This window comes from Parasteatoda tepidariorum, chromosome 1, assembly GCF_982258835.1.
Source record: "Parasteatoda tepidariorum strain Cologne lab strain chromosome 1, Ptep-v5.0, whole genome shotgun sequence".
Taxonomy (NCBI): Eukaryota; Metazoa; Arthropoda; class Arachnida; order Araneae; family Theridiidae; genus Parasteatoda; species Parasteatoda tepidariorum.
The window spans coordinates 3,855,815-3,883,334 of record NC_141755.1 but is presented as its reverse complement, the minus strand read 5'-3'; the positions used below and the strand labels follow the sequence as shown (position 1 = coordinate 3,883,334).

At 31.5% G+C, this 27,520-nt stretch overlaps 1 protein-coding gene across 3 annotated transcripts; it reads right to left on the bottom strand.

Annotated features, from left to right (window-relative positions):
* Positions 1-148: 148 nt before the first annotated feature.
* LOC107441184 (uncharacterized) lies at positions 149-26,751 on the bottom strand. Of its 3 annotated transcripts, none has more exons than XM_087158443.1 (4): positions 26,069-26,751; positions 16,157-16,569; positions 5,276-5,730; positions 149-1,087 (listed from the first exon to the last, which is right to left on the bottom strand). In XM_087158443.1, the coding sequence occupies exons 2-4, from the start codon at positions 16,510-16,512 to the stop codon at positions 207-209; spliced, it is 1,692 nt and encodes a 563-aa protein (XP_087014569.1). In that variant the 5' UTR covers positions 16,513-16,569; positions 26,069-26,751; the 3' UTR covers positions 149-206. The 3 variants fall into 3 exon arrangements, with proteins under 3 accessions (XP_087014569.1, XP_087014570.1, XP_087014572.1); XM_087158444.1 differs by lacking the exon at positions 26,069-26,751 and adding an exon at positions 25,867-26,040; XM_087158446.1 differs by lacking the exon at positions 26,069-26,751 and adding an exon at positions 20,734-21,869.
* Between the last annotated feature and the right edge of the window lie 769 nt (positions 26,752-27,520).

Sequence of the window (27,520 nt, the reverse complement as noted above, 5' to 3'; positions counted from 1 at the left end):
GTATATTTGGTATTAATTTTTCTTAAGAAAAATCCTCATTTTAGTGGACTATATTGCTTTAGCCACGCTTTTTCAAAACGAAACTATACAATGTAAATTGTGTTCGTATAAAGGTTAAGCAACTTTTTCCTATCAACAAACAAACATCAAGAATTCAAATATTTATTAAGAAATATCAATATTCACATACGCTCAATGTTTTTTTTTTATGAAGCAATACGACTTGTATATTTTTTGTCCCAAAAGTACCAATCAGTTGATGTGATTATGTGAAAAAGATGAAAAATCATGGCTAATATACAATATCCGAAAAATAGGTAGCATGGCCACATCCATTTCCAAGCTGTTATTATTTGAGTGATGTCATCATCTAGTTCGTGGCATCCAGAACCAAGTGTCGAAAACATTAGATAATTTAAATACAAACTGTCTTCTGCAGGTACACCCAGGGTGAAATGAACTACAGATCCACAAATGATGTACAGAACAAATAAAAGAAGAGCGAATACAATGGCGATTCCACGTTCCAATCGGGATAAGCCTTTCACCGAGTTCTTAATAGTTTTTGCAGCTTTAAATGGCTTGTAACAACAACCATTACTTCGGATATTATTTGGATCGGTGGTATTTAACTTTGAAACACAGTTTCTTAACTGCTTAGTGAAAGAAAAAACGTCAAGATGAGGGAAGTATTCTGGATTTTGCCGGATGATGTTTTCAACCATCAACAATGCGACTTTCTGATTCTCTTGGGTCTCGCATGGTAATTTCACTGCAAACTTTCTGGCACTGTTTTCGGCATGATTTGCATGGCCGTTTGCCGATTTCATGATCGGTGCAACTGCATTGGGTGATTTAGTTTTAAGTGTCTTTTTTGTAGAAACGTAGTTATTGTAAGAGTTTCTTTTTGGCTGTAACAATGAAGAATCGTCTATTGGACAGGATAGGTGAAAAAGATACATCCAACATATGGCTAAATACAATCCACATTTGTATAGGCAAGTCATCATGATAGGTACACCCATCAGGCTATAGCATACTGCTGCAGTACGTCCCCAATCAGATCTCGGCGTCATAGCTCCAAATCCTAAAAATATTAATTAATAGAACACAGTTTTAATTTAAGCGATACCATAATGTTGCAAAGAGTTAAAATTCCATATAATTGTTTTGTTTTAATCGAATCCTTATATTGTCTAAATTATAGATTTTTTGATATTCACTCAGTGCAAAGGCAATACATTCATGGTTAAACACCAAGCCCTGTTACCCAAAGCGTTATCTTTTAATGACTGTGGTAAGATAGCCACGTAGTTTCGAGCCCAGTCAAACGAGATGGATAGTACCTGAGTTGGTATCCCTCTCTCCTAACTTCTCTGCACCAACCAGAGGACTTTCAGTCACAACAGGTTTAACCCTTTGACGCAGAATTTTTATTAAACATATTTCTCATACTTTCTTCATCCTTTTGTATTGATTTACGTCAAAATAGGTAAAAAAATATTATACTTATTATTTTAAAAATGTATGGTTATTAAATGCAGCAGGAAGGTGAATTTTTTTGTGCTAAAGGTAAAATCTTCCTAACGCGGTTCACTTCCAAACAATTTTTCAAATTTGCATATTTTTAATATGAGTGGGCAAAATGTTTCAAACTACTTTTTTTTTTGGATTACATATTCTAGAACAAATGTAACTCCGATACTCTAACCGATAAATACACGAGTGGGCGACTTTTGTGCTAAAATACAAACTAAGGTAAACAACGTTAAAGAGCACAAAAATATTATGAAAAGCATGCTTTTAATAATATTTTTGTGCTCTTTAACGCTGTTTACTCTAACCGATGTTTTTAGTAACTATAAGATTGTTTTTGATAATTAAAAAATATCAAAATATACTTTTGCTTTTAAATAGAGCGTCAGAAAAAAATATGTAAAGGGACACCGGTGTCGTCCCATCTGCGACAGAAGATTAGCGTGAACCACGCTCCACCTACACATTAATTGTCAGTGCTTTAACGTTATATTAATTGTCTAATAACATCGTTAGTATAATCAGGCATATAAAAATACTACTACTGATACATATTTTCAATAATATTAATAGTTCATGAAGACATACAAAAAGAATTTAAAAAAAAAAAACACAGTAACATAAGGTCGCAAACGCTATTTGGAGTCGCTATCAAGAATTGAGAAATATACGAAGATATAAAACACAAATTATTCTACATCTTCCTTATTTTAACAAAATTTTACGATGGCTTGCTGAAAGGAATACTAAAAGGAATACTAACAATGGCTCAGCAGCAAGGAATGAAGCATATTTTCAAACATATACTAAATTTATTTCGCTGCCTTAACCTTCAGACATTTATTGGTGAATAAGCTCTGAACTTATTTTTTGACTCATTAAGGCCATCTAAGCATTGTTTATGGACCCTCATTAATCGCACAACTTTTATGATTTTGAATACTTGTTTAATAGAAGCATCCATCCCATTTTTTCATTTCGGCATGATATCATTACTCAATCATTTCGCAATAATTATGAAAAATAACTATTTCATTATTTATTTGAATGTATTATTAAAGTAGCAGAAAATATTTTTGACAGAAAATATTTACTAAATTTTTAAGGAAAAAAGGATATTTTAATTTAAAAAACAAATGTAAAAGAGATATTAACTCATGAAATTTACTCGATTGATTTATTTTCTCAAGACTGATTTCAGTACCCAGGACTGAAGAGTGGTGCGTGTCAGTTACGTATAATTGACACATTAAAACAAGCTATAATCGTTTTACTATCAGTTTTTTTTTCCCCTTCACTTTTCCGGATTAAGTACAGACCTGAACAGTTTCTACTTACCGCTTATAAAACGCAAAAACTATACTTATTTTCCCGATATTATTTTGTTTTATTCCATTTCATATTAAATTTTTTTTTTTTGAGATTAAGGTATGCGACTAATTTCGACAACTCTTTTTTTTCAAATATTAATATAAAATTTTGAAAAACTAGTCTATTAGTTTTATTATGTGTAAAAACTCATAAGACTAGCAAAACAAATTATTATTTTCTTTTCCTTAAATGGACATTTTTGGGGGAAAATGAGGCATTTTTTTGCATATACGCTAAACACTGTCAAAACATTTCTATACCCCGAAACAAAAATTCGCTTAATTGTTTTATTTAAAGGGCTATCCATTATGTTTTAAACTATTATCTTAAAAGCAAGTGCATATACTACTGTGTTAAGGATCAGTGTAGTTGAGAAAGCAAATTTTTAAAAATATCCGCACTTGCCTTTGCGAAAAAAACCTGCATGAAAAATGAAATTCTACTTTTTTCTCTTAGTTTGTCGTTCAAAATCTGTCTGCTATTATCATAAACACTCAAGAAAAAATTTAGACAATTATTTTAAAAACAATTTCCTCATATTGTGAGGAGACATCGTGTTTAAGGTGGCGCAAAATGTGAAAAAAATCTGATTTTGAGATAAACGCTTTTAAAGTCTTAAACTCATCCACTGTTATCACCTCTTGAACAAAAACAGCTATAACTTAATAAATAATTGGAATACAAACAAAGGTTAAGTATTTTTAGAAAGCTAAGATTACAGGAATTCTTAATTCATGATAAACACAATTTCAAAAAATTTGTCCAAAATCATGTTTTTGCCCTAGTTATACCTTAAATTTTTATATGTTTTTTCAACAAAAAAAAAAAGAGTTTTAAGCGTATTTAAATGTTTGATATGTTCTACAGCCGTTGTGTATATTGTCACGCAATAAAATCAATTAAAACAAGTTGAAAGCTTATCTTGTTTATTTAGGCCATCGTTACCCTCTATGTCTTCAATTTCCGCATTCTTCGACTTGGTAAACAAAAGAGTACACAGCTTTATATATTAATATCTTTAAACACGCAAATTAATATTTAAACAGTAGAGAATTAACTCTTTAAACAACAATAATACACAGCTAGCTTTGAATCATACTGCGAAGACGAACAGCTCATATTTGTTTCCAACCGTTGATGTTTAACTTTAGATTTAAATATAAATAAAAAATGTGTGCCCAACTGTTGCAGATATTTTTCTCTTTTATTTGATACGTTTGTCAGTGAACCTTATTATTAGGATTTTACTTATCCCAATAGCATAATTCAGATTTTATTCTTCTTAGCTTAAACCTATATAAATGCTGATTCAGTAGAGTGATTAAAAACTCTTAGGTAGGTGGAGCACAATATACTGTCCGAGAATTGAACAGCAACCAATTGCTGGAAAAGTCAATGTACGCCACAAGAGGCTCAACTCTATTATGAATTTGCCATTAAAAGCGGCACTTTTATTCGTTGTAATTATCTGAATTTTTGCTAAATTTATATATTTTTTAATAATTAATTGAATGTGTCAGGAAATAGTTTTTTTTTTATCGATTTAATGATTTGGTGACTAAATTGCAAACACCGACTATTTGGTTGCCAAACCAGTAAATTACGATAAAACAGCTAGGCATGGGTCAATTCGAATGCAATTTGCGATAATAATGAATAGTTAACATAAAATTAAAGCAATTGGGATAAATAAAAGTACCGATTCAAATGCTCACGAATGGTTAGTCCACAACAAGGAAGCTGTAACATTTCCGGGCCATGGTTTGTGCTGCAATTTTCAATCCTTATAATGTCTTCTACCTTCGCTCTAAGTTTATAATCGCTATGTTTAATCACCGGTCGTCGTGGCTCAGAGAATGGAGCGTTCACCTCCCCAATGAGGTAGCCCAAATTCGAATCCCAGAGGTGTCGGGTTAATACGAATTCTGCTCCTGGATCACACCGAGCACAGTGCTGATTTAAAAATATCCTCGATCGTAGATGGATCATGGGTTAAAGTCCCCTTGCCATCGAGCTAACCGTATGTAGTTTTCGAGGTTTCCCTCTCATTGTAACGGCAAATACGGGTTAGTTCCTCCAGAAAGTCATTCGAGTAGGCTACTTTGTCCCAATTCTTGATCCATAAGTTCCCTTGTCTTCTGGAATGGTTTCAAAATTACACTGCTGCGGAATTGAACATTGATAGTTCTCAAACGCAGAATTGGGTCGTCGGTTCAACGTCGGTTATATAATTAGTTATATAATTAAAGATATTCCTTTAATGAAAACAAAAACTCATTTTACATGATTACAGTCAGCTATTTAAAATATTGAATAATACAGCTAATTATTCTAAAAAAATACTATATTCGACATGTGTTCTAACTACCTGTTGTGGTTATTAAGGACATAGAGAAAGCGAAAGAATTTTCAAGACTCCATCTCTGGCAGCCATTTCTGTCCTCCCGTCTCTTATACCCAACAGCAGAAGCCTTCAAAAGATCTCTCTCAAATATTTCTAGATGCTGAAACACTTTGCGAGCCCATATTTCTTCGTGGGGAATCACTTGGCGCAGTTCAGTGGCCAGAAGTATAGCCGTGTCATTTTTCCACTTGTCGATTTGATCGTTGTATTCAACATCTCGCTCCTGTTCTAATTTCGAAAAAAGATAAGCTCCGAAAATAGCATATGCAAACACACCAACGAGAAAAAAGCATGTAATGAAAAATTCCCGAAAGAATTCGATTCGTGTAATATCTTCTTGTTGTTTGTTCAAACTGTAATGGCTGTCTGGCAACTCTGTTTTGAGCTTTTTGTATTGAAAAGAATTCGAAACAGTTGCACTGCAAAAGAAAAAAAAAAGAAAAATCTTTTTAAACATTTGTCTGTTTATAATTAAGAATATGCAAATATTTCTATCTACTAAAGTATTTCTAAATCAATTACGAAGAAAATCAAAATTACTTAAGAAACAGTACTTAACCCTTGGGCGCAAATGAGACACTGACATAAATATACTTTTATGAATTTTTTTTTCTTGCTCTCTAATTACAAGTAAAAATATATTTTGGTATTTCTAATTATAAAAATCAGTCTAATAATTACTCTTAGAATACTGGAATTATATTTGTACTAAAATATAAAATCCAAAACATTATTTTTTTTTCATTCCTATTCAAAAATTTATCAATCATTGATTTTGTAAATTAAAGAAATTTCAACGATGGATTACTGCTTCTCTTAGATTTGAATAACTGTAAATCTGAAAATTTTTTGTTTGGAAGTGAGCCGTGTTTGAAAGATTCTACCTTCAATGCAGTAAAAGACATCGGCGTTTCATGCTGCATTTCATAAACAATTAAAATGATAAATATAACATTTTTCACTTATTTTAACCTAAATTAATACAAAATAATCGAAGAAATATGAAAAATATGTTTATAGAAAAATCTGTGTCAAGGAGTTAAAAACTATAAGACCATTGTTTCTTTTTTTAAAGAAATAAATATTTTATTATCTATCTCAAATAATGGAGGTAAGAAATATTTCATGATAATTTTAGAGGTCGTTATTACCAATTTATTTCTTAAAAAATTCATTGGCTAGTTTTTATGTTTTCATTCTTTTTCATAAAGGTAAATTAAAATTTAAAAAGGAAACATTTAAAAATAAATTGTAAAGCTCTTTTCAAACAGAAATAAATTCATTCGTATTCTCTCAAATAAAACTATTTAGTAACTATACTGTTTTCATCGTTTTACGAGACTCAAACGAAAAGCAATATCCAAATCTCTATAAATTTTAAATCACATTCGTGTTAATATTGTAAAGATACAAATCTCAATGCTGCATTGCTAATGGAAAGAATGTGGCAAAAGAAGAATAGTGACATTAAAACTTGTCGCATGAGTTATTGAAATAAATGATTCACTTCAGAAACTAGACAGAAGACGTAGTTAAAAGTTTGATGAGTTAGCTACTTTCATTTTTCAAAACAATTTAGAAAACTTTTGTCCAACCATTATTAAATGTTCGACCAAATTACTAGTTCAAAATTTTTTCGCGTCAAAAAAAAAAAAAAATTACTGTGCAACTTGGAACAACTAATTACGATCTGTGAAGAATAAATGCATGTATAAATGGGTCCGCCCTATAAATGGGTGTGGCAAAACTCGAATTCTTGGCCATAGATGGCGCCACTGGAAAACAAGAACTATCGCACCCCCTTGCCTTAATAGCCTACAACAACAACCTGGAACAACTTTTAATCTAATTACACAGGCCTGCGATGAAAAAAATACAAGAGGTCTGACAGCAGAACTTAATGTATTTTTTGGTGCTGAAATGGAAAATAATAATGAAAAATGTCCATCACGTCACGTTTTTTAGAAAAATTCAATTTTACTGGAATTTTTATGAACATTTACCATAAAAAAGTTTTCGTTTTTGAATTTCTTTCCTTCTTGACTGACCAGCACTCTACTTTGACCAAATCTACAAAAGTACCCCTCTATCACTACTTCCTGTCACCGTCCCTCTCTCTGTAACAATCTCTCTCTACCAATAGCGCCGCGAGAATCCTTATCTAGGTCCGCTGACCTCTCAGAAACCCTAGCAAGCGTGATAGGGAGTCATTTTAAAGTTTGCTTTTTTCTGTGCGTTTCATGAAACATGGCTTTGAGTTCAAAACATTTTAAAAATTTCCCAGAGGACTTTTGTTATACATGCAGCGAATATAGTGCGGCTAAAAATCGCTTGAGGAGCATTATAGACTATGTAAGACAACTTTATCTCGCATATTTTGACATGAAACTCGGAGATCAGGACAAATCTTGGGCACCTCATAAAGTTTGTGTGCAGTGTCTCAATGATCTACTCTTATGGCATCAAGGAAAGAAGACTGCTTTACGATTTGGAATTCCTATGACGTGGAGGGAGCCACAAAACCACTTTGATGATTGTTATTTTTGTTCCTGCCATGTTCGTGGGTATAACCGGAAAAATCAAGGACTAATATCTTATCCTGATAGCATTCCATCGGCCATACGCCCCGTTCCTCATGGACCTGATGCGCCTTTTCCTCCAGCTGAATTACCAATAATCTCTTCAGAGTCTTCAGACTCGGAACATCCAGAAGTTCAAGGCTCCGATATCGAATATAAACCATCTCTAGCGGGTTTACCTCAGCCCTCCTCTCAGGTTGAGCTTAATGATCTGACTAGAGATCTTGGCCTTTCGAAAGAGACAGCTGAATTGTTAGGCTCTAGACTGAAAGAAAAAAACTTATTGGCCAAAGGAACATCATTTTATTGGTACAGGAATTGGAATTTATTAAGTACGTGTAAGGAATTTAATAAGTACTTTGACGAAGCGGAGAACTTGGTCTATTGTTCTGATGTTCCTGGATGAGCAAATTTAATGTCATCTACAATAAAGATAAGTGGAGGCTGTTTATAGATTCATCTGAAGGAAGCCTCAAAGCTGTTCTTCTTTATCATAGGAGACAGTATGCATCAGTACCAGTTGGACACTCAGTATATTTAAAAGAATGCTACGAAAACCTGACTCTCGTCCCGAACAAAATAAAATATATCAACCACAGTTGAACCATTTGCGGTGATTTGAAAATTATCTCCATGCTTCTTGGTCAACAAGGGAGGTTTATAAAGTACTCATGTTTCATTTGTGAGTGGGACAGCCGTGACAAGACTCAGCATTGGGTCAAAAAAGAATGGCCGAAAAGACAAAACTTTGACCCAGGCACCAAGAACGTTATCCGAAACAGCTTAGTTGATCCGAAAAAAGTACTGTTACCTCCGCTACATATAAAATTAGGTGTAATGAAGCAAGTGTTAGGTGTTTGTCAAGGTTGTTCCAAAAGATGGTAATTGTTTCTAATACCTGTGCAAAAAGTTTCCTGGTTTATCCCAAGCTAAGTTGAAAGAAGGAATATTTGTTGATCCAAGGATATTCGTTGATATCTGCAAACTCATGAAGGATAAAGAATTTGAGACTAACATGACAGAAACGGAAAAAGAAGCTTAAGTTGCTTTCAAAGATGTCGTCAATAAATTTCTGGGTTATTACAAGGATCCTGATTATAAGGAAATTGTAATGAAAATGCTGGACAAATTTAAAACGTTGGGTTGCTCCATGAGTGTAAAAATGCATTTCCTTCACTCACGTGGACTTTCCCCTGAAAATTTAGGAGCAGTCAGCGAAGAACAAGGGGAAAGGTTCCATCAAGATATCAGAGATATGGAGCGTAAATATCAAGGAAGATGGGACAAGAACAAGTTCGCTGACTACTTTTGGATGATAGCTCGGGATGAACCTGAGATTAAGCATAAAAGAAGATCATCAAAAATAAGTTTCAGAGGAAAACGAGTACATACTTAAATAGAAAATTTTCTCTTTTGTTTTTTGCTTGCTTTGTTTGTTTTGTTTTTTGTTTCAAACTTTCATATACACATACACAATATTTGTTATTCTTGGTTAATCGTCAATTTTACGTAAGTTATCTCAATAAAAACAAATTAAAATGGTAGGTTGGTGATTTTCTTCTAGAAACTGATGTAAAAAGTTTGAACACAAGGAACTTATTGTTTTATTGCAGAGGTGACTTCTGCGGTCTGGTAACAGTATTTTTTATTCATTTTAACCTATAAAAAATTAGCTGATAGCTCAAAAATTAATTTTCTTTCACAAGATTAAATTTCACATAGATCAAAATGAATGAAGAGAACAGTTACCGGATAGTACATGCAAAATTGTTTGAGAGAATTCCTTTCCAAATAGGATTTTAGTAAAAACATTAATATCGATTTTTTAAAAAATCCTGATGTGATTGGGAAAAATGAAGGTCATTTTCGAAATCAGCACATCAAATAACATATAAATCAACGATAACCTCTTTTGTATTTTTCAAAAAGTTCAATTTCGCAGGCTTGTGTTATCGGATAGGACTTAATGGTTCGATTGGGTAGCCTCAAATATGGTAATTGATTAGAATAGACGATATTTTAAGTTACGAAAGTAGACGTAATAGCGTACTTTCTCTGAAAAAAACATACCTTTTTTCCCGACATATTTGGATTTATAACCCTCAAAATATAGTCTGGGAAATAGGGTCCCAATAATTTGGTCAGAAGAGCCATCTAAATGTTAATATAACTTTTTGCGTATTTCGCCATACATCAAGAATTGAAACATTTTCGCGTTCAATTATGGAATATGATGATCCCAAGATAGTCTTATGGACAAAAAATTTTTTAATAATTATTTATGGTTTTTTATTACTTTATTTAAAAAAAATATAGTTGAAAACTTTTAGAATTGTGAGGTATACAAATTTTTATATCATTTTAAGGAATGTAATTAAGTTAAAATACAAAATTTGAACGAAATTCCGGAGACATTGAATTTTAAAGAAGAAATTGAATTAAAATTCAATCTTCCAGGAAATATTCAACCTTCCATATTTCGAGGGTTAGAAACCCAAATCCGTCGACAAAAAAGGTTGTTCATTCAGAGAAAATATGTTTTGTGTCTGAATTCTTATCTTAAAATGCCATCTGCTCTAATAAGTTTGCATATTTGAGGTGACTTCTACTCCCCCCCCCCCTCCAGCCAGAGAACATGATTCCAGTTTCTTGAAGATCCAAAAATTAGGTCAAAAGTTATTCACGGTGATCCGTTATTTTACGCACACCTGTACTAGAAGTACTAGTACCCAATCCAAAATATCGCTGATGTCTGTTATCAGAGTGAAATTCGTTTGGTACTAGTACCTTCAGACAAAATAATAATAATAACAAACAATAAATATATAAAAAAAACTTCTCTAAACTTTCAATTTTTATTTTTTCAAGGAAATTAAAAATTATAAACGATGCAATAATAGCTGCTGTAAGGAAACAATTTATTACACGTGCTGTTAGTTTACGTATGCTAAATTTCATAACTGGGTGCTTGCACTTAAATAAGAAAATCACGGATACCCACACGTGTGATCTATGACGTCAGCACCAGCTAATACTTTATAGGTAAAATGGTGTAATAAAGCTGAGCTAAGTATTCAACATAAGTTAGAATATTAATTAACTTGAAGTTATCAAATTTGTTGAGATATAATTCTTTCTCGTCTATATCTTTTACTTAACTTAGATTTATTATTTGTTTATGTATTTTATTGTAATCGTGATATATATATTTGTTTGGTATGGATGGTTGGTTGAATGTAAACAATAACTAGAATTTAGAAAATTTCTGGCTTAATATTCTTGTATTATTGTGATTTGTGTTCAAATGTATGCTTAATTTTAACATTAATAAGAGTTTTCTGTGATTTACATATTTTACGTGGTTGTGAACCTAAAACTAATATCAAAGTGCAAGGTTTGGCATGTTTTGAGTGTTATCCTATATTTGGCTATATTTGTGTAAAATAGTACAGTTTGTCACTTTTTGGGTTGCATCATTGGATGCTTGCGGAGTCTTTCGAATTCATTTGTTTCGTTGAAATTTAAATTGAAGGAATGCGCTGTATTGTAAACACTACAAGTATAATAATGTTGGATTGCTCGCTTTTTCACTCTTAGGCATAAAAATTAATCGGAAGTAAAAACCCTGAAGTCTTACAGCGAATTTTAAGTCCTAGCGCCATTTGTGCTTCTGTTTACACGGTCAATCCTGGCAACTTCGACGCATAATTAGTTTGTTTATGTTCTATACGGCTTCATGCCTATCTTTGTGTTAAGTAAGAAATATGTAAGGAAAAAATTGAAATATTTGTGAAAGAATATACAATGTGTCACTTAAGAGAATTGACACTTGCCACACTTGGCGGTATGAATGTACAATAGAACGGAAGGAACAGTTGCTAACGAAAGCAAATGCCACGTTTCAACAACCAATCAGGATCGAGATACCCACACTTATAGGTATCCCATTTTAAACTTGCTTTATAAATCATTGCACCTGTTAGGTGAATATCTACTAATTATCGATTCAGGCTTTTTTAATTGCTTTTGGAATAAACACAGGTCAGTTTAATCAATCCTTACTCAACTATATATCTTTACATAATGGGAACTCATTCATTCTAAAAATGCTCCCTTTCTGAATTATACCTCAAACTTATATTTATTTAAGCTTGGTAATCAATGAATATGTTCTTTTGTTGAGGCACAATCTACGTCATTTTGGTGAAACTTGAATCAATAATTCAATATGCACACAATTGCGTGATATGTAAAACTCGCTGTAAACCTATAAAGAATATCGATTTATTTCATGCACTTAACGTAAGAACATCACCGAAAAAGAAACCATTCATTTACTCGAAAAACCTTTTGACAACATAAATAACTAACCAATTACGAACCTCGATCGAACGAATTCGTGACAATGCAACTTATAAAAAGCTCTGGTTTTAATAAATATAATGTAACTTAGATTGGTAGGTATAAAGGGTCTGCATGGATTTCATAAAATGCTAGAAACAACCAATTATAATCTGAATCGCATACTGTTTATAGTTGCAGAATCGATCTGTGACAAAACACAGATTACATATAAGATACGTTATGAGGGAAAACAAAAATAATCATATTTAAATAAGCACCGCGTTGCAAAGTGATTAGGTGTATGATACATTTAAGCTTTCATATTAGGGAAATTATTTTAATAGATTTCGAAAATATAGTGAATACAAACAAACGCTTTCAAGAAGTTCAATTATGATGGAAAATGTAAACATTTCCTAGTTTTAAAGACCTTTGGAAAAAAACGAAATAAAATTAAATGTTTGCCTTCATTTAAAGAGCAGCATTCGAAAATTAAATGTTTCGATTGCTTATAGAAACATTCGAAATTAAATAAATGAGTGTTTTTAGGGCGAAATTTGCACATTGCGTAAAAGAATAAAGGAAAAACCCTGAATACCTTTTAATCGGATTTTCATACTAGAACTCATTCTTAATGGTTCGAGGGGGTTACCTCAAATATATACAGACAGACAATATTTTAAATTGCAGAAGTAAAAAGAAGAACCTATGTATAATTTTTTTTCTCTTTTTTTTCCCCGACGGATTTAGATTTTTGACACTCAAAATGTGTAAATCTCAAATGTCGTCATCTGGAAAATAAGACTTGATCAGAAGAGCGGTCGAAAGTGTAGATCCCTAAATTTTACTTTTAGAATATTTTGCCAGGTCTCGAAAACTTTTTAAATGAATCGAAACTTTTTCCAATACAATTTATGAAATTCGTTTATCTAAGGATAATTCCATGCAAAAAATAATATTTAAAAATTTTTTTTTCATTATTTTATTTAATAATAGTAATCAAAAAAAGTTGAATTGTTAGGCACACAAATTTTTACATCATTTTAAAGGATGTAATTTTAAATGCAAAATACAAAATTTGAACGAAATAGGCCGTTTCTGTGTTATTAAATTTCGAAAAAGTCTTACATTAAATAAAGATTTGATCTAAAGTAGATAAATAATTTGAGGAAATATAATTAAGTATGGATCTGAAATTTTTTAACGTAAATTTTGTTGAGACAGTCTTATGAGAAAACATTTCCCTTCTCAATACTGATTGGGAACGGAATTATATCTAATGTTCTGTAACAACACTTTTGGTAATAATAAATGTTTGGTAAATGTTCATGAAATAAATGATAATAAAATTATTTTAAGAAGTTATATTAATGCTGATTTTTTTAACTGATGAATAATTTTATTTTGCAAATTAGAACTGCGATATAAAGAAAAATCGAAGAAATGAAAAGAAATGGAGGAATCTTATAATTAATTAAATATCAAATTCCATTTAATTTGTAAAATATTCTTAATAAGTAAAAAATTATCTCAATTATTAAAATATAACATAACATCTACATAAACATCTACATAATGGAAAAAAAAATTATAAACACATTGCAGGCGGGCAACTTTTCCATAAAATATCATCTGTCTGCTATAGATTAAGATCTAAAGTATATAAGGCAAGTTTCGTTTTTATATAAACTTTAATATGATTGAAGAAATTTCAGACATGTATTTTCACATGATCCGCGTGTTAACTGCACACAAAATTTTTGTTGCGACGATGAATTTTATTTGCAATTGCATCGAAATAACAGAATTTAAGATATGAGAGCAATAAAAATATTACCAAGACTAAAAATACCCGATATTCTTCCACTCTTCTTTTTATAAATAAATCGTTGTTTCAATTAGCGTATTGTATTGTCGTATCAAGAGGTCGCAGTGTCACAATTGCAATCGTATCAAAATAAAATTAAAAAAAAAAAAATTAATAATAATAATTAAGAGCAAAAAAATCAATCGAAAAGACTTTCAATTTCATATTAAAAAAAGTAATAATTAAAAAGTATACTAATCAAAAGTAAATAAGTAAAAACTAATTTATCATTCCTTACGAAATCTGATATTTGCCCATGCTCTTCCCAAATTGACCAAAGAGGTGAAGAAACGAATTACCTTGAATAACTTTTAATATAATGATCGGATTTCCACGTACTGGCACTCACTCATAATGGTTTCAGACGGTGACCTTAAATAGGTTAATTAGTGCAGATGATATTTTAAGTTACGAAATCAGGAAAACGTACTTTCTGTCTGCCTTTTTTCGACTGATTCCTTGCCCACAGTAAATAGGAAGGGGGGTAGTCTCAATAGTTTTAGGTCAAGAAGTGGGTCGAAAGGTCGGACCCTTCAATGTTAAGCGTATTTCGTCATACCTCGAGCAATTTGTAAGTGAATTGAAAGATTTTTACATACAATTATAAAATTCATTTATCCAAATATAATTTAAGGCAAAAAAATATTTTTTTATAATTATTTATTACTTTCTTATTATTTACTTAATAACTGAAAAATTTTGCGTCGTAAAATATACAAATTTTTACACCATTTTAAAGAATGTCATTTTTAATGGCAAAATACAAAATGTGAACAAAATCGGTCGACTCATTCCTGAGAAATTATGTTTATAAGAATCATGTATTTAAAATTCGATTTCTCAAGTACTATTCGACCGATTACGAATGATGATTCTTAAACACTGAAGTTTTGCTTGGCGCGGAATTTAGATAATAACGCCCCTCTTCTTTCCTGAGAATAGGGTGCATATATACACAGGTGACTTAAAACTAGATACCATTGGTAATGTGTGGAGTCCATTTAAAGCATTTTCCCCAGCATCTTCCTATGGGAACTACAAAATCTACATTTGATAAAGAAGTTGAGGCAATAATTCAACATTTAAATGCTTCTCTCTTTGATCAGGCAGTCGATTTCCTTGATTCTCTTGCAGCGATCTCGGCTATCTCTAACTGCTGCAAATCTTTCTGTCTCAGTAACATTGTGAAGGTTTCTTCAAGAAAATCTTTAAACTATTGCCATGCAGAGAATTCCATCTCACTGCGTGGAAGCGAGATACAGTTAAATTAGCAAAACAAAAGTTGTACCGTCCAACAAACCTCTTTTGAGGAAGTTAACTATAGATCTATCGCTTCAAGGATCCATTGGGCTATAAAAGATTTATATCTATCAAAGTTAAAAGAAAGGTAAGGGGGAAAGCACTGGAGAGAAACCACCCTTAATCTCCCGTCCCGCAGCGGACTGACTGATCGTAAAGACTGGGTTCGCAGTTGAACATCGATGCGGTCAGTAAGCGAGTGGGTGACCACTTTGACCAGCCTACATAGAAACCGAGGATACGCAGTTTCTACCTACCTTAATCTCCCGGAGTACCCATCGTTGTTTTTCGAATAACGATCCAGCTCGATTGCCTGCATGCTCACCTTTACAGATTTATAATCATCAACAGCCCTGCTTGCCTTCTGGGCTCCAGCAACCGGGTGATGACTGCTAATCACCTGTTACTCTACCCAGCTCTGAAAAAAAGTGCAAATGCTTGGAAAATGCTAGGAAACTTTGATTTAATCTTCTCGACTTCTTGTGTTCTTTTATTGCTCAGTGTCATTTGTTTGTACTTTGCACGCTATTAGTTCTTTTTTTTTTGTAGCTCGCTTTTTTTTTTCGGCAAAAAATTTTTATTTACTATCGCTTTGCTCCACTGGAAGTAGAAAAAAAAGGAGGATTCTTAAATATGATTTTATTTTTGTCTTATCTAATTTGCACAAAAGTTTTTCGATTTCCGAAAAAAAAAATTTACAATTATAGCAAAATTTCATTTAAATATGTTACTAGTATATAATAAGTTGCTACTTACTTGGGATTTATTGTTGAAAGTTGAGAGTTAATATTTTGAGGTACAACAATAACTTCTCGGTTTTCTTCCTCAGTTGGAGGTTCTTCCAACTGAACAGAACATACTCTTTCATAAGTAGGAAGATCAGTTTCTGATTCGTGTTCCTCATCTGTTCTAGTATTTGTGTTTTCTGAAACTTCATAAATTAGACTTATATTATTATTTGGTTGTTTTGGTGATTCTTCCCTCGATGAAGTGCCTATTTGATCTTCGTCATCAATAGCTTCTTGGACATTATCTGATGCTTCAGATTTTATCTCAATAGTGGTTCCTTCATTTTCTGTGACAACTTGCGAGGTTGATTTCTCATCTTCCATCCTCAATTTTTTGAAAAAACTTTCAAGTCACATATTCATCGCGAAAGTTGAGAAATCCTAAAATAAAAATTAGAATACACAAGGTGTCATAAAATGCATTAAGAACAAATATTTTTTATTTTTAATCTAAAAATTAAGATTACGGACAGCCTTGTCACGCTTGGTGAGGAGAAGTTCGTCAAACTGTGACATCTTGTGATAAATAAGAGGGTACCAAGAAATGTAACATCACACATTTTGTTTAAACTAAAGAAAAACGTCCAATAAGAGCAGGTTAAATAATTCTGTGTCATCTATTTATATTTTCTCTTATCAAAATATACAAAAAATCATTATAATTGTAATGCATACAAATGTCATTAAAAATACAGAATTTAAAAGTAAAATTTGCGATATGATTAAGCAAATTATTATTGTTAAGTAAGTTATTGTTGATGTCACATAAATGTTGCTTAAATGTTGATGTCACATGAGGTGACATATGACAAAATGAAGCGATTTAGTGCATCACTTTGTGAGGAAAATAGGGGGTCAAAAATATTGAGAGAAAAAAAGGTGCTTCTTTCCCTTCACATGCTTGTTAAAATAGTCTAAAACAGGTTATTTATACTTTTTGAACGAAAATACTCATTTCGTACAAAGACTTTTAACGAAATCGTTTGTCCGACTCGTCCTGAAATTCATACAGCATTTTTTTAATTAAAAATTGTGTGTCTTCTTATCGTTTCAATAGTTACATGTAGGAGTGTAGGAGTTTTTCAGTTGGCAACATTTTATTGCATAAATCGCCTGAAATTCAAATTTTTAGTCAAGTTTTGGACGCCTATTAATATGTTATAAAATTAATTAATGTTAATTATGTTTTTTATTTCACCATTCAACTTTTTAATCATGTTCAAGCCACTTATACCATGATAATCTCATTTATTTTTTAAAGAATTTCTAAATATCTATTTGAAAAAGGAAGAGAAAAGCAATTATCTTTTAAGTCTGAAATTGAAAGCGCAAAAAGTTTAGCCTGGTAGATCATTAGGAACATTTGCAAAAGAGCAACTGTATTATTATCCTCATAGAGACTCAAAATTCTCGCTATAGAGATAGAAGCTCCTGGTTCAGTTAATAATAATAGTTGACTATCACGAATTAAATCCGAATACACCTATTGATTTTGTAGACTAAGTGGCGCAATAGCTATCGGGAACGAGTTGTAGTTCATTACTCTCGTGGTCATCAATATTGATTTTTTAGTACGATAGGTATCATTTCACGAAACAGGCATTAAATCTGTTTGGAAAATGCTATTGATTCATGACTTAAGCTTATTTTTCTATGTTACATTGAACAATAAAAATAAATGCGAAAAATTTTCAAAAGGCGAAAATTATTATTATTATTTTTTTTTTTTTTAGAAGTTCTGTGCATTTTTGAAACTATTAACGTACCTTTCTGTATATAACTGTATTTTCATATGATTTATTTTATTTATATTATTTATTTTCATTTTATGAAAAAAATTATTTCTGAAACACATTTGAGAAATTGATATTTTAAAACATTATACGAGACAAAAAAAAATTAAAATTAATTTTAATATAATATGAAATCCCTGTTGTTGTCAGTGTTTTTCTATGCCGTGGTAAGCGTTTTTATGCCATTAAATGTCGTGGGTCGCAGGGTGATGAAGATGTCGCTACTGTCTGTCAAATTGCTGATCGGGAACTACCAACCTGTGGCATCGGCATAGGAGCTTTTGCTTACACACAGGCCGTCTCTTCCCATCGACTTAATTTGTGGTGCTCATACAGATGCGTGAAACGAGACCTTGTGTCGATGAGTCCACCATTGCATGGTGCTTTTGTGTTGCGGCATACTGGGGTGTTTAACAATCGGCGAATGGGTTGAATGACCTGAGGCCACAGTAAACCTTTAATTACCTGTCTACGGGTTAACAAAATTTTAAATATATAAAAGAATAAATGAATAAACTGGGTCTCTTATTAGCCTTAAAGAATTGAAAAAATAGAGTCATCCGGAAAGAAAGTTTCCCGTGGCCATAAAAAGAACCAAAAAATAATTACTTAGAAAAAAATCATAGCAAAAGATATATCAATGTTCCACTGCTTCGTATCGTTATCATAAATCTACTTCGTGTCATTAGAGCTGCTGTGTAACACTTGTCACATGAAACAATAATTTTCTGTTATCCGGTGTACTAGAGGTTTGAAGTCTGGAAATTGATCCTGGAAAATCACAGATGTCTGCCCATCACTGCGCAACAGTAGAAAACAAGAGGTGTGGGATGCTCAGTGTTCTTGTTGCTCCACGACCATGTTACGTCCCACATAAAATCACGCTGCAGAAGTTTTGCTGTGCGACGTTTAACAATAAAGATGTTCAAGCCAGTGGTTGAACTAGATCAGTAATCCACTATCATTCAATCGATTTCCGTTCGCGTTATCCTATTGCACGATTCGCATTCTTATGGCAATAGAAACGTATTCCTCTTGGTTACTTCTGTAGCTAATTGATCATTCATGGGTTTCCAGTGGACGGGTAAGTGAATAGAGTGACGTCAGCTTAGATATCTTTATTAAATCCCAGAGATTTCCTCCAGAATTCTCTTACACCTGAAGAAATTACTACTGGCAACTCAACTATGACACGCTATCTCGAATCCCAGAAGGCAGACCTATATAATAGTGGGCTATAAAAACTTATCTTATGGTATACTTCAGATGGTTTTTATGATGAAAAGTTCCTAAAATATTGCTGCAGTTTTTGCAATAATTCTTTACCGAGAATTATGTTGTTTCGTTTTATAGGCGGTGGGAGTAAGCTTACTTTACGCGACGCGTGACGTTCTTACTGGCTAATGCAAAACAACATTATTTTCAAACAATTTTAAATAACGAAACATTTGGAAGCATTTCTTAACTAGGCTCTACTGTTTCATCTGGTTTTATTGTTTCAACTGCGCAGTTTTAAATTCTTTATTACAGTGGAGCTTAAAGCAATTTAATGAAAAGCCACATTTTTTAATTGTACAGGGGATAACGTTTTTGGTTTTCACGATTTTCATGCATATACCAAGATGTTTCGATGTTAAGTGTTGCTATATTACAAAATAACTATCGAGAACCGTGGTGGCTCAGGGACTTCCCTTGACTTCTGGATTGGATTCAAAATTACAAGGCTGCGGAGTTGAACATCAGTAGTCGTAAATACAAAATTGGGTCGGCTATTCAACGTCGGTTATAAGATAAAATAACTATCGACAGATATTAACGAAACAGTTTGATGTAAAAATATCACTTTTGAGATAAGAATGTTATTTTCACTGTACTGCCCCGTTCCTTTCTTTAATTTTGCAGAATATATAAATGTGTCCACTGGAATACTCATGAAAACTTACTATAATAAACACAATCCCTTATTTATAAAAGATTATTTGACTGGACAAATAAGAAAAAAGTTATCTGAAGCACTGATAATATGTTAAAAGAAATTATTAAAATCTAAAACTTTACAGGGTTGGTGGAATCCTTGTCAAAAGAGAACTCAACCAGATCAGGAGTAATATACTTAAGAAAGATAAAACAAAAGCGTTATCAAAATTTTTCGAAGCGTTATTGAGGTAGATGAAGCTTATAACAATAAAATATGTTTATTGTTATAAGTAACATGTTTTATTGATATAAGAGCTTCACCTACAACATGTTACCAAAGGTATATGTTTTAATGTTATCGATGTTTGTGTGGTTTATATACACCAAAGAAAAAAAGAGAGGAGATAAAAGTCGATTCGAAATACCAAGTTTCATCAGATAATCCAACTGTCTTGGACATTTTTCATCTAGCCTTCTTCATTAGTGATTCGACAGATTTCGATAGCAATCCTGCTCCTTTTTTTTATTAATTTGTGATCTCTGTTATGTACAGCATACTTTCATTTTTACAAGGATTTTCAAAGAAATATACATTAAGGGTACTGCTTGCGGAACACATGGTATATTTGCATTGAATTCAAATATTATGTATTGGACCGAGCATACTAGGGTTCGTGTGGATTGGAGGTGAATAAAACAGTTTTTAAGACTCCGCGAGTTTATTACTAGAATCTTACTGAAAATATAGCAATTTCCAGCTCTTAATTTCAGCACAAATATCAGTGGTGCACACAAAACTCGTGCTTCGCAATCTCAGACGGGTCAATGAACTCACCGGAGGCACTCTCAGATCAAATCAGATATTGCACTCACAAACAGACTAATGCTCTACAATTCTACTCTACGAGGCACACTCCTATTGATATAGAACCCTGGAACTTTCGACATGATTCTAAACGATTCTCGCATAACTCCGAAAATATGAGTCCAATGGATTAGAAATTCAAATTTTTTAGAACAATCATTTTGTAGCCAATATAGTCACCAAGTATCGCCAAGTCGCCAAAATTTTCGCGGAAGTCGAGAAAAATGTCGCCAAACCGAATAAGAAATCCAGCTCTTCGCACACGTAAATAAAGAGGGAAAAACAATTTACAGGGTGAGCAACATACTCACATTTAGCAGAGCTTCATTTGAATTAAGATCCAGCGCATGCGCAAAAGAAGTAAAGTGGCCGTGTTCATGCATGGTTGGGTACGCTGCTTCCAGCCATTTCAATTTTTCTTTTTTGTCAAAATGTGCTATCAGATTTAATAAACACGGATGATATGAATGTATTCTCAAAGAAATTTCTTAATTAATAGTGCAATATTGTTTATCAATCGTGTTAAAATGCAGAGCAAACCAACGATAGAAAACTTTTCTTCTTCACTCCAACTCTTCCCCAACCCCAGTATCGGTTAGGAGGAGAGGAGGGTGCAACCTTTGTTGTTATGTCCCTAAATGTTGTTTTTTCCTTTATACAGAGGGATCGCACCTAAGACTGGTTTACATTATGTCAGTGGAAGCCAGACTTCTTTCCCTGTATATTCCTCTGTACGAAATGCATTAGGCGTTATTTCCTCTCTAAACTACGCCTTTTTTTTTGTTTTACAAATTTTCTAATTGAAATGTTTATTTGTCCTGATAGCAAAAGAATATTTTCAAAATTATACACATTTTTATAAATTATAACACCACTCTTTCTCAAGTTGCAAGCAAGAATCCCGATTGCGTTGCTGAGGAATTTTAAGACTCGAGTTGCAGCCAACACTAGAAAAAGTAAAATTTGTCTAAGCATAAAACTCGCACTTCTTTTTTTCAAAAAGATACATTTTACTTTGCTACAAAATGGTTCGTTTTGGCAACAATAGTCCGGATGACTCCCTATTCTTTTCCCTCATAAAATAAACTCTCTAATCTCTAATCTAGGTTGTAGTTAAAAAAGGAAAATGTTCGAAATCTCTATTCTAGATATATTTAAATGAAGGTATAAAAAAATAATGACCAAAAGTACTGATTACAGATTATGCAATATCATCGTAAAAAGCACTTTACAATATGTCAAACTGTAACATTAATGGGAAATGTCTTCTTTTTTAAACGGATGAACTATATTTTATCTGTTTTAAAGATACTGAAAAATGTTATTTGGCTAAATGATTTTTCAGAGAAAGAACAGGAAAATTGTCATTTTTGTCTGCTTCTAAAAAAGACGTTATTATTTAACGTTATAATATGAACTTCTATGAGACATTATAAGATAAGATCGATGGAAAAATTTAAAAATGATCTATAAGAGTAATTTAAGTATTTGAAATTAAATTTTTGTACTTATTTCACAAAATATTATTTTAAAAGTTATGTATAAAATTATAAGGAATAAAAAATAATTCTAGATTTGTTTTTCTTAACAAAAAATTGTAGACTTAAAAAAATAAGTATTTAATTTAATTTTATTTTATAACCATCGTTGAACACCGATCGAATTTTCAGTTTACAACTACCGATGTTCAACCGAATCCAGAAGACAAGGGAACACCTGGATCAAGTAGTGGGAGAAATTTGCCTTGGTGGAGGACTTTTGGATGGAACTAACCTGCAGCGCTACATGGAGAGGAAAGCCACGAAAACCTCCCTCTGTTAGACTGACGGCAAGAGGACCCTTGATGATATTTTACCCCACTGAGGATATATAACGTCAGCTCAGTAGCCGGTGAGACACCATTGCCGGGATTCGATCCCGTTTCACTTCATTAGGAGGCGAGCGCTTTAACCCCTGAGCCACTCGGTTCTTTTGCAATAGTATTTCAAAAAAAAAAAAAAAAAGATATCATAATTCGGTTGTTATAGCATACTTGCTAAATTTTACGCAATTCAAAAAAAAGTGTTTTCCTAGTACTAGTGTAAAACCAATGAAATTGGGATTTGATGTTGGTGTTTGTAAAACTTTAAACAATTAAAAACACTATCACAGAGTTAGCAACCTATTATACATACGTTTAAATTATTGAAATGTAGACAAAATCAATTTAAACCGTATTTATTTATTGAAGAATAAAATGTGATTTTATAAATTTTGTCACCACATTAAATATAAAAATAAAATATTTCGGGAAAATCGGAAGAGTTGGCAAGTATGGTTACAGGTTAAAATTTAAAGGAATTCTTGGCAAATCTTTACCGAAGTTGCGCTAAAATGCCCCTGAAGCTACAACTTCAATTTAATTTTTTTCTTTTTTCGTTGAGTTTTGTAATGCTGAATAAGTATCTCTTCGATAATTTTTTTTAGTAATAATAAGGAATACGTTTTTTTTTTCCGAAAGGAAATTGAAAATGAAATAGTTTTAATACCACTGATAAAATTTTCCTACGGTCTTAAAAAGTTTAAGTAGATTTTTATTTCTCCAAGAAACAAAAATTCCCGTTATACAATGCCAGTGTTAATCCATCAGTATCGTAGAACGAAAACATTTGTTTTTATTCGACATCTCTGTTATGGGTATAGTTTTACCATTTTAAAGTATCTGAAAATATTTCAGTTACGCTTTCCATAAATATGTCGTTCAAATGTAGTTCAAATATTGAACAACTTAAAATAAATTGCTACAATACATGCTTAATAAACCAAAAGTGTTTTAATACTCTTTATATCGTTTTAAAATAAACTTTAAAAGAACAGAATTTTTAAGAAAGCGATACTGTAATTTAACCTTCGTTTCATATTATTTTTAAATTTTCATTAAAAAAAATTCGTTGTTAAATTAAATAAAAGATACTAAGGCACTTCTAGAGAAATAATTATTTTTCAGTAAGATGTGTCCAAAATTTCACAGCTTCTTTTAATATATTACTTATGTTGTTGTCGTCGTCAGTCATTAAGGCAGAGGGGGTGCGATTGTTCTTATTTTTCAGTGGCGCCATCTATGCCCAATAATTCGACTACTGTCACACACATACATCACATCCGGTTATAGGATGGACCCATTCATACATCGATTCATTCATCCACAGATCGTAATTTTGACCCGAACCAGAGAATGATCCATCTCCAATTCAATACCCCCAGAGGTATGATTTGTTATGGGAGCATGGAGGTTTTTGTGACCAGACAGATTTAAAATTCTCTAGTCACCATTTACTACATGGGAGCCTTCGACCGGCTGGATTCGAATTTCCATTCTCACGTACGTGAGTCCAGCGCCCTGACAACCAGGCTATCCCTACTGAATATATTTCTCGTAGAATGTATAAATTCATAGTTTTCGTTACTTCCCTTGCTTACGGTTTTCCATAGGAAATGTTGGACCAAAACGCGATCAAATTTGAAGCAGCGTTAATATGGTGCAAAATTGAACCATATATTACTATTTCACATTTTGTAAATTTGTTTAATCGCTGTAACAAAAGAATTCGCAAATCTCAGAGTTCCTTAATTCAAAATTTCTAGAAATTCCAGTAAGTAAAACAAGTAGAGAATTCTCTCATAATTGCAATACGGGTAACGCAAATGATGGGTTCGTTCCATCAAAAGTCCCCCACAAAGGCAAATTTCTCCAAATACTTGATCCAAGAGTTCCCTTGCCGTCTGGATTGAGTTCAAAATTACATGGCTACGGCGTTGAGCATCAGTAGTCGTAAACCCAAAAATTGCGTGGGGGTGTTCAACGACTTTTTAAATGAAATAAACAAGGATTTCAGCATTTGCAGATTACTTTTCTTCTCAGACTTATAAAAACAAGCCTAAAATATTATTCACAGGAGAAACAAAAAAAATCATTTTTTAAAATCAATAACTTTCTTTTAGGTCCTTAACAGAATTTGTTTCCCAATCTGCAGATATATAAGAAAAAATAAAAAGTGATGACTTCTGAAAATTTCAAATAATGTTCTTTAATTGACTATTTTAAAAAATACGAAAATCTCATAGACAAGAAGAACTTTTAATAAATGAATTCTAATGTCCAAAAACTCAAATTACTTGTTTATAGACGGTATACGAACTTATTCCATTTTTAAAAATGAAATTATTCCATTCATTTAAAAATGTATAAATTTTAATTAAAATAAAAAACGTTTATAAAATTTTTATTAATTTTGATCTTCTAATTTACATGTACTACTTTTATCCAATTTTATATTCTAATTTTGCTGTACACATGTTAATTTAAGCCTACTTTTTACAATAATAGTTTCTTTCTGACTATGTTAAGGTCACAGTCAAATTTGAATTTATAAAGGTTATGCTGTAAATTGGCTCTGTAAATTCTGATACCGGGGTTATAGCTAGTAAATAACTTTATCAAACATAAATATTTAGTTAAATTATTTACTGAAAATAAATATTTAATGAAATTACACCTTAAACATAAATATTTATCAATATTACCAATACAATTAACTATACGGAAGAAATGAAAAACTGGTAGTAAAAACAATTCATTTTTAGTTTTCAGAAAAATTAACTATCCATTTTTATCATTACTTATAAGCAGTATATTTATGTACATTTATTAATGAAATGTTATAAATTATATATATATATACAGAAAAAAAATAAAAATGAGGTGCTCTTACTAACAATTTTTTATCTTTTATGGGGATGACATAGTCATGAATTATCCTCTAAACATATGTATTTTGTAAAATTACTTACTAAAAATGAATATTTAATAAAAATTAAACATTAGTATTTACCAATATTACCAGTGCAGTTACCTAAACGGTAGAAATTAGAAACTAGTAGTAAAAACAATTCATTTTTAGTTTTCAGAAAGAAATTTTAAAAAAACGATCCATAACTATCACTACTTATTAACAGTAAGGATGCATACATTAACTTTAGATTGTTTTTAAATCTTGTTTAAAAAAATGACTGTCAGCAAGAATACTTTTCTTCTCGAAAGAAAAAAAAATTAGGGGCTCTTACTAGCGATCTTTTATCTTTTTCTGGGATGCCATGAATTATCCACACTAACATTTAGTAAAAATAATCATTAGAAAATAAATACGCTTTCTAATTTTGTCTAACGAAGAGGTTACACAAAATGAATCAGAGAAAATTATATAATAGGATACTGGTGAGTGCCACTACTTTAATAGAAAACTATTTTTCAAAATATAAAACTCACGTGGTTTCATAGTTGCTTTCCAATTCCTTTGCCTAGAAGCAAAGAAGACATTTATGACAACCCGAAAGAAGCTTCGTGACAACTGGGGCAACATGCAAACGATTCCTCAGCGCAGTGCTTTCTCCAACCATCGAAGAACAGTTGTTGTGTGCTATGTTCGAAAAATGAAACTGACAGGAAGATGAATTGACAATTTTCTCTCAAAAAGGCTTTGCGTGACAAAGAAAAATTGAGTACTGGTTGTCAACTGAGGCGTTTTATCTCAAAATAAAAACTTTGAATGCTTGTTTATTTCCTTATCGATAGCTTTAGATTGATTTATTAGTAACTGGCCATATTCGGCGCCCAGTTTGTACACTTTCATAATAAGTAGAATTTTAAGTGAGTTGATATTTAAATTCGCATAGTCAAAAATTAAGTTAATTTAAAGTGCATCAACTGATATTTCACTAATGACGGTGGTTTTATTTTCATGTCCTCCCAGGGTTGGCATTTCGTAATAGGTAGAAACCTATTTCTTCCAGGATACTGCACAAAGTGGGAAAAAAACGGGAGATAACTGGAAGAAACTAAAAGAGAAAAAAAAAAAGAAAACGAATGAAATTCCTTAATAATTGAATAGTTCAAATTTAAAACAAATAAAATTTAATGTAGTAATAAAAATAATGAAAGCTTTTTCACACATATTGTCTTTAAAAATCTTCTTCTTATAGTACAGAATTTTAAAATCAATTAAACTCATTATAATAATTTAATTTGAATTTTATTTATGTTACCCTTATTTTCCTAACTTAAAGTGTGCATTTATATTTAGATGATTGTGTACTTATATTTTTTTCAGCTTACTAAATATTCCCTTTAAAGATACGATCAAATAAAAAAAACTAAAAATTAAAATGTTAAAAATTAAAGATTAAAATTGAAAATTAAAGATAAACTAAGCAATAAACTAAAAATTACTTGGTAAATATTCATAAAAAAATTATTGTTTTGTTAAAAAAAATTTCCGCTGGTTAAATTTTTATTGCAAATTGGTTAAAGCCAATGTAAATTTTTGTTATCTTACAAAATAATTTCTCTGTTAAAAATACTGATTTATTTCACAAAAAAAAAAAAAAAAAAAAAAAAAAAAAATGGAGAGCTAGTTTCCCCCCCCCCCCTAAATTTATCTCTAAATTATTCCCGAAATCAGAAAAATGCAATCAAACCAAAATTCAAAGAAAAATATTATACATAACATTTATATTTGGAAACTTGCAAGTTATAAAATATTTCTTTTAATTATCTATCTATTTTAAAACTAAATAAAAAATGAAACTAGTAAAATTTGACGTAATTTTTGGTCCATTTATTTTATAAAAGAAGCTTTAAATTTATTTTCCATTTAATAATTTAAAAAAAAAAACTCATAGATTTGAAAATGTAATTCCTTAGTTTGCTAATAAAAATTTA

What these genes read in the sequence shown, in the direction of transcription:
- LOC107441184 (XM_087158443.1), bottom strand. Translation starts at nt 16,512, where the DNA reads ATGGAAGATGAGAAATCAACCTCGCAAGTTGTCACAGAAAATGAAGGA. An exon ending in CTTTCAACAATAAATCCCAA is followed by an intron (nt 5,731 to 16,156) that starts GTAAGTAGCAAC and finishes TTTCTTTTGCAG; the next exon opens with TGCAACTGTTTCGAATTCTT. An exon ending in GTCCTTAATAACCACAACAG is followed by an intron (nt 1,088 to 5,275) that starts GTAGTTAGAACA and finishes TAATATTTTTAG; the next exon opens with GATTTGGAGCTATGACGCCG.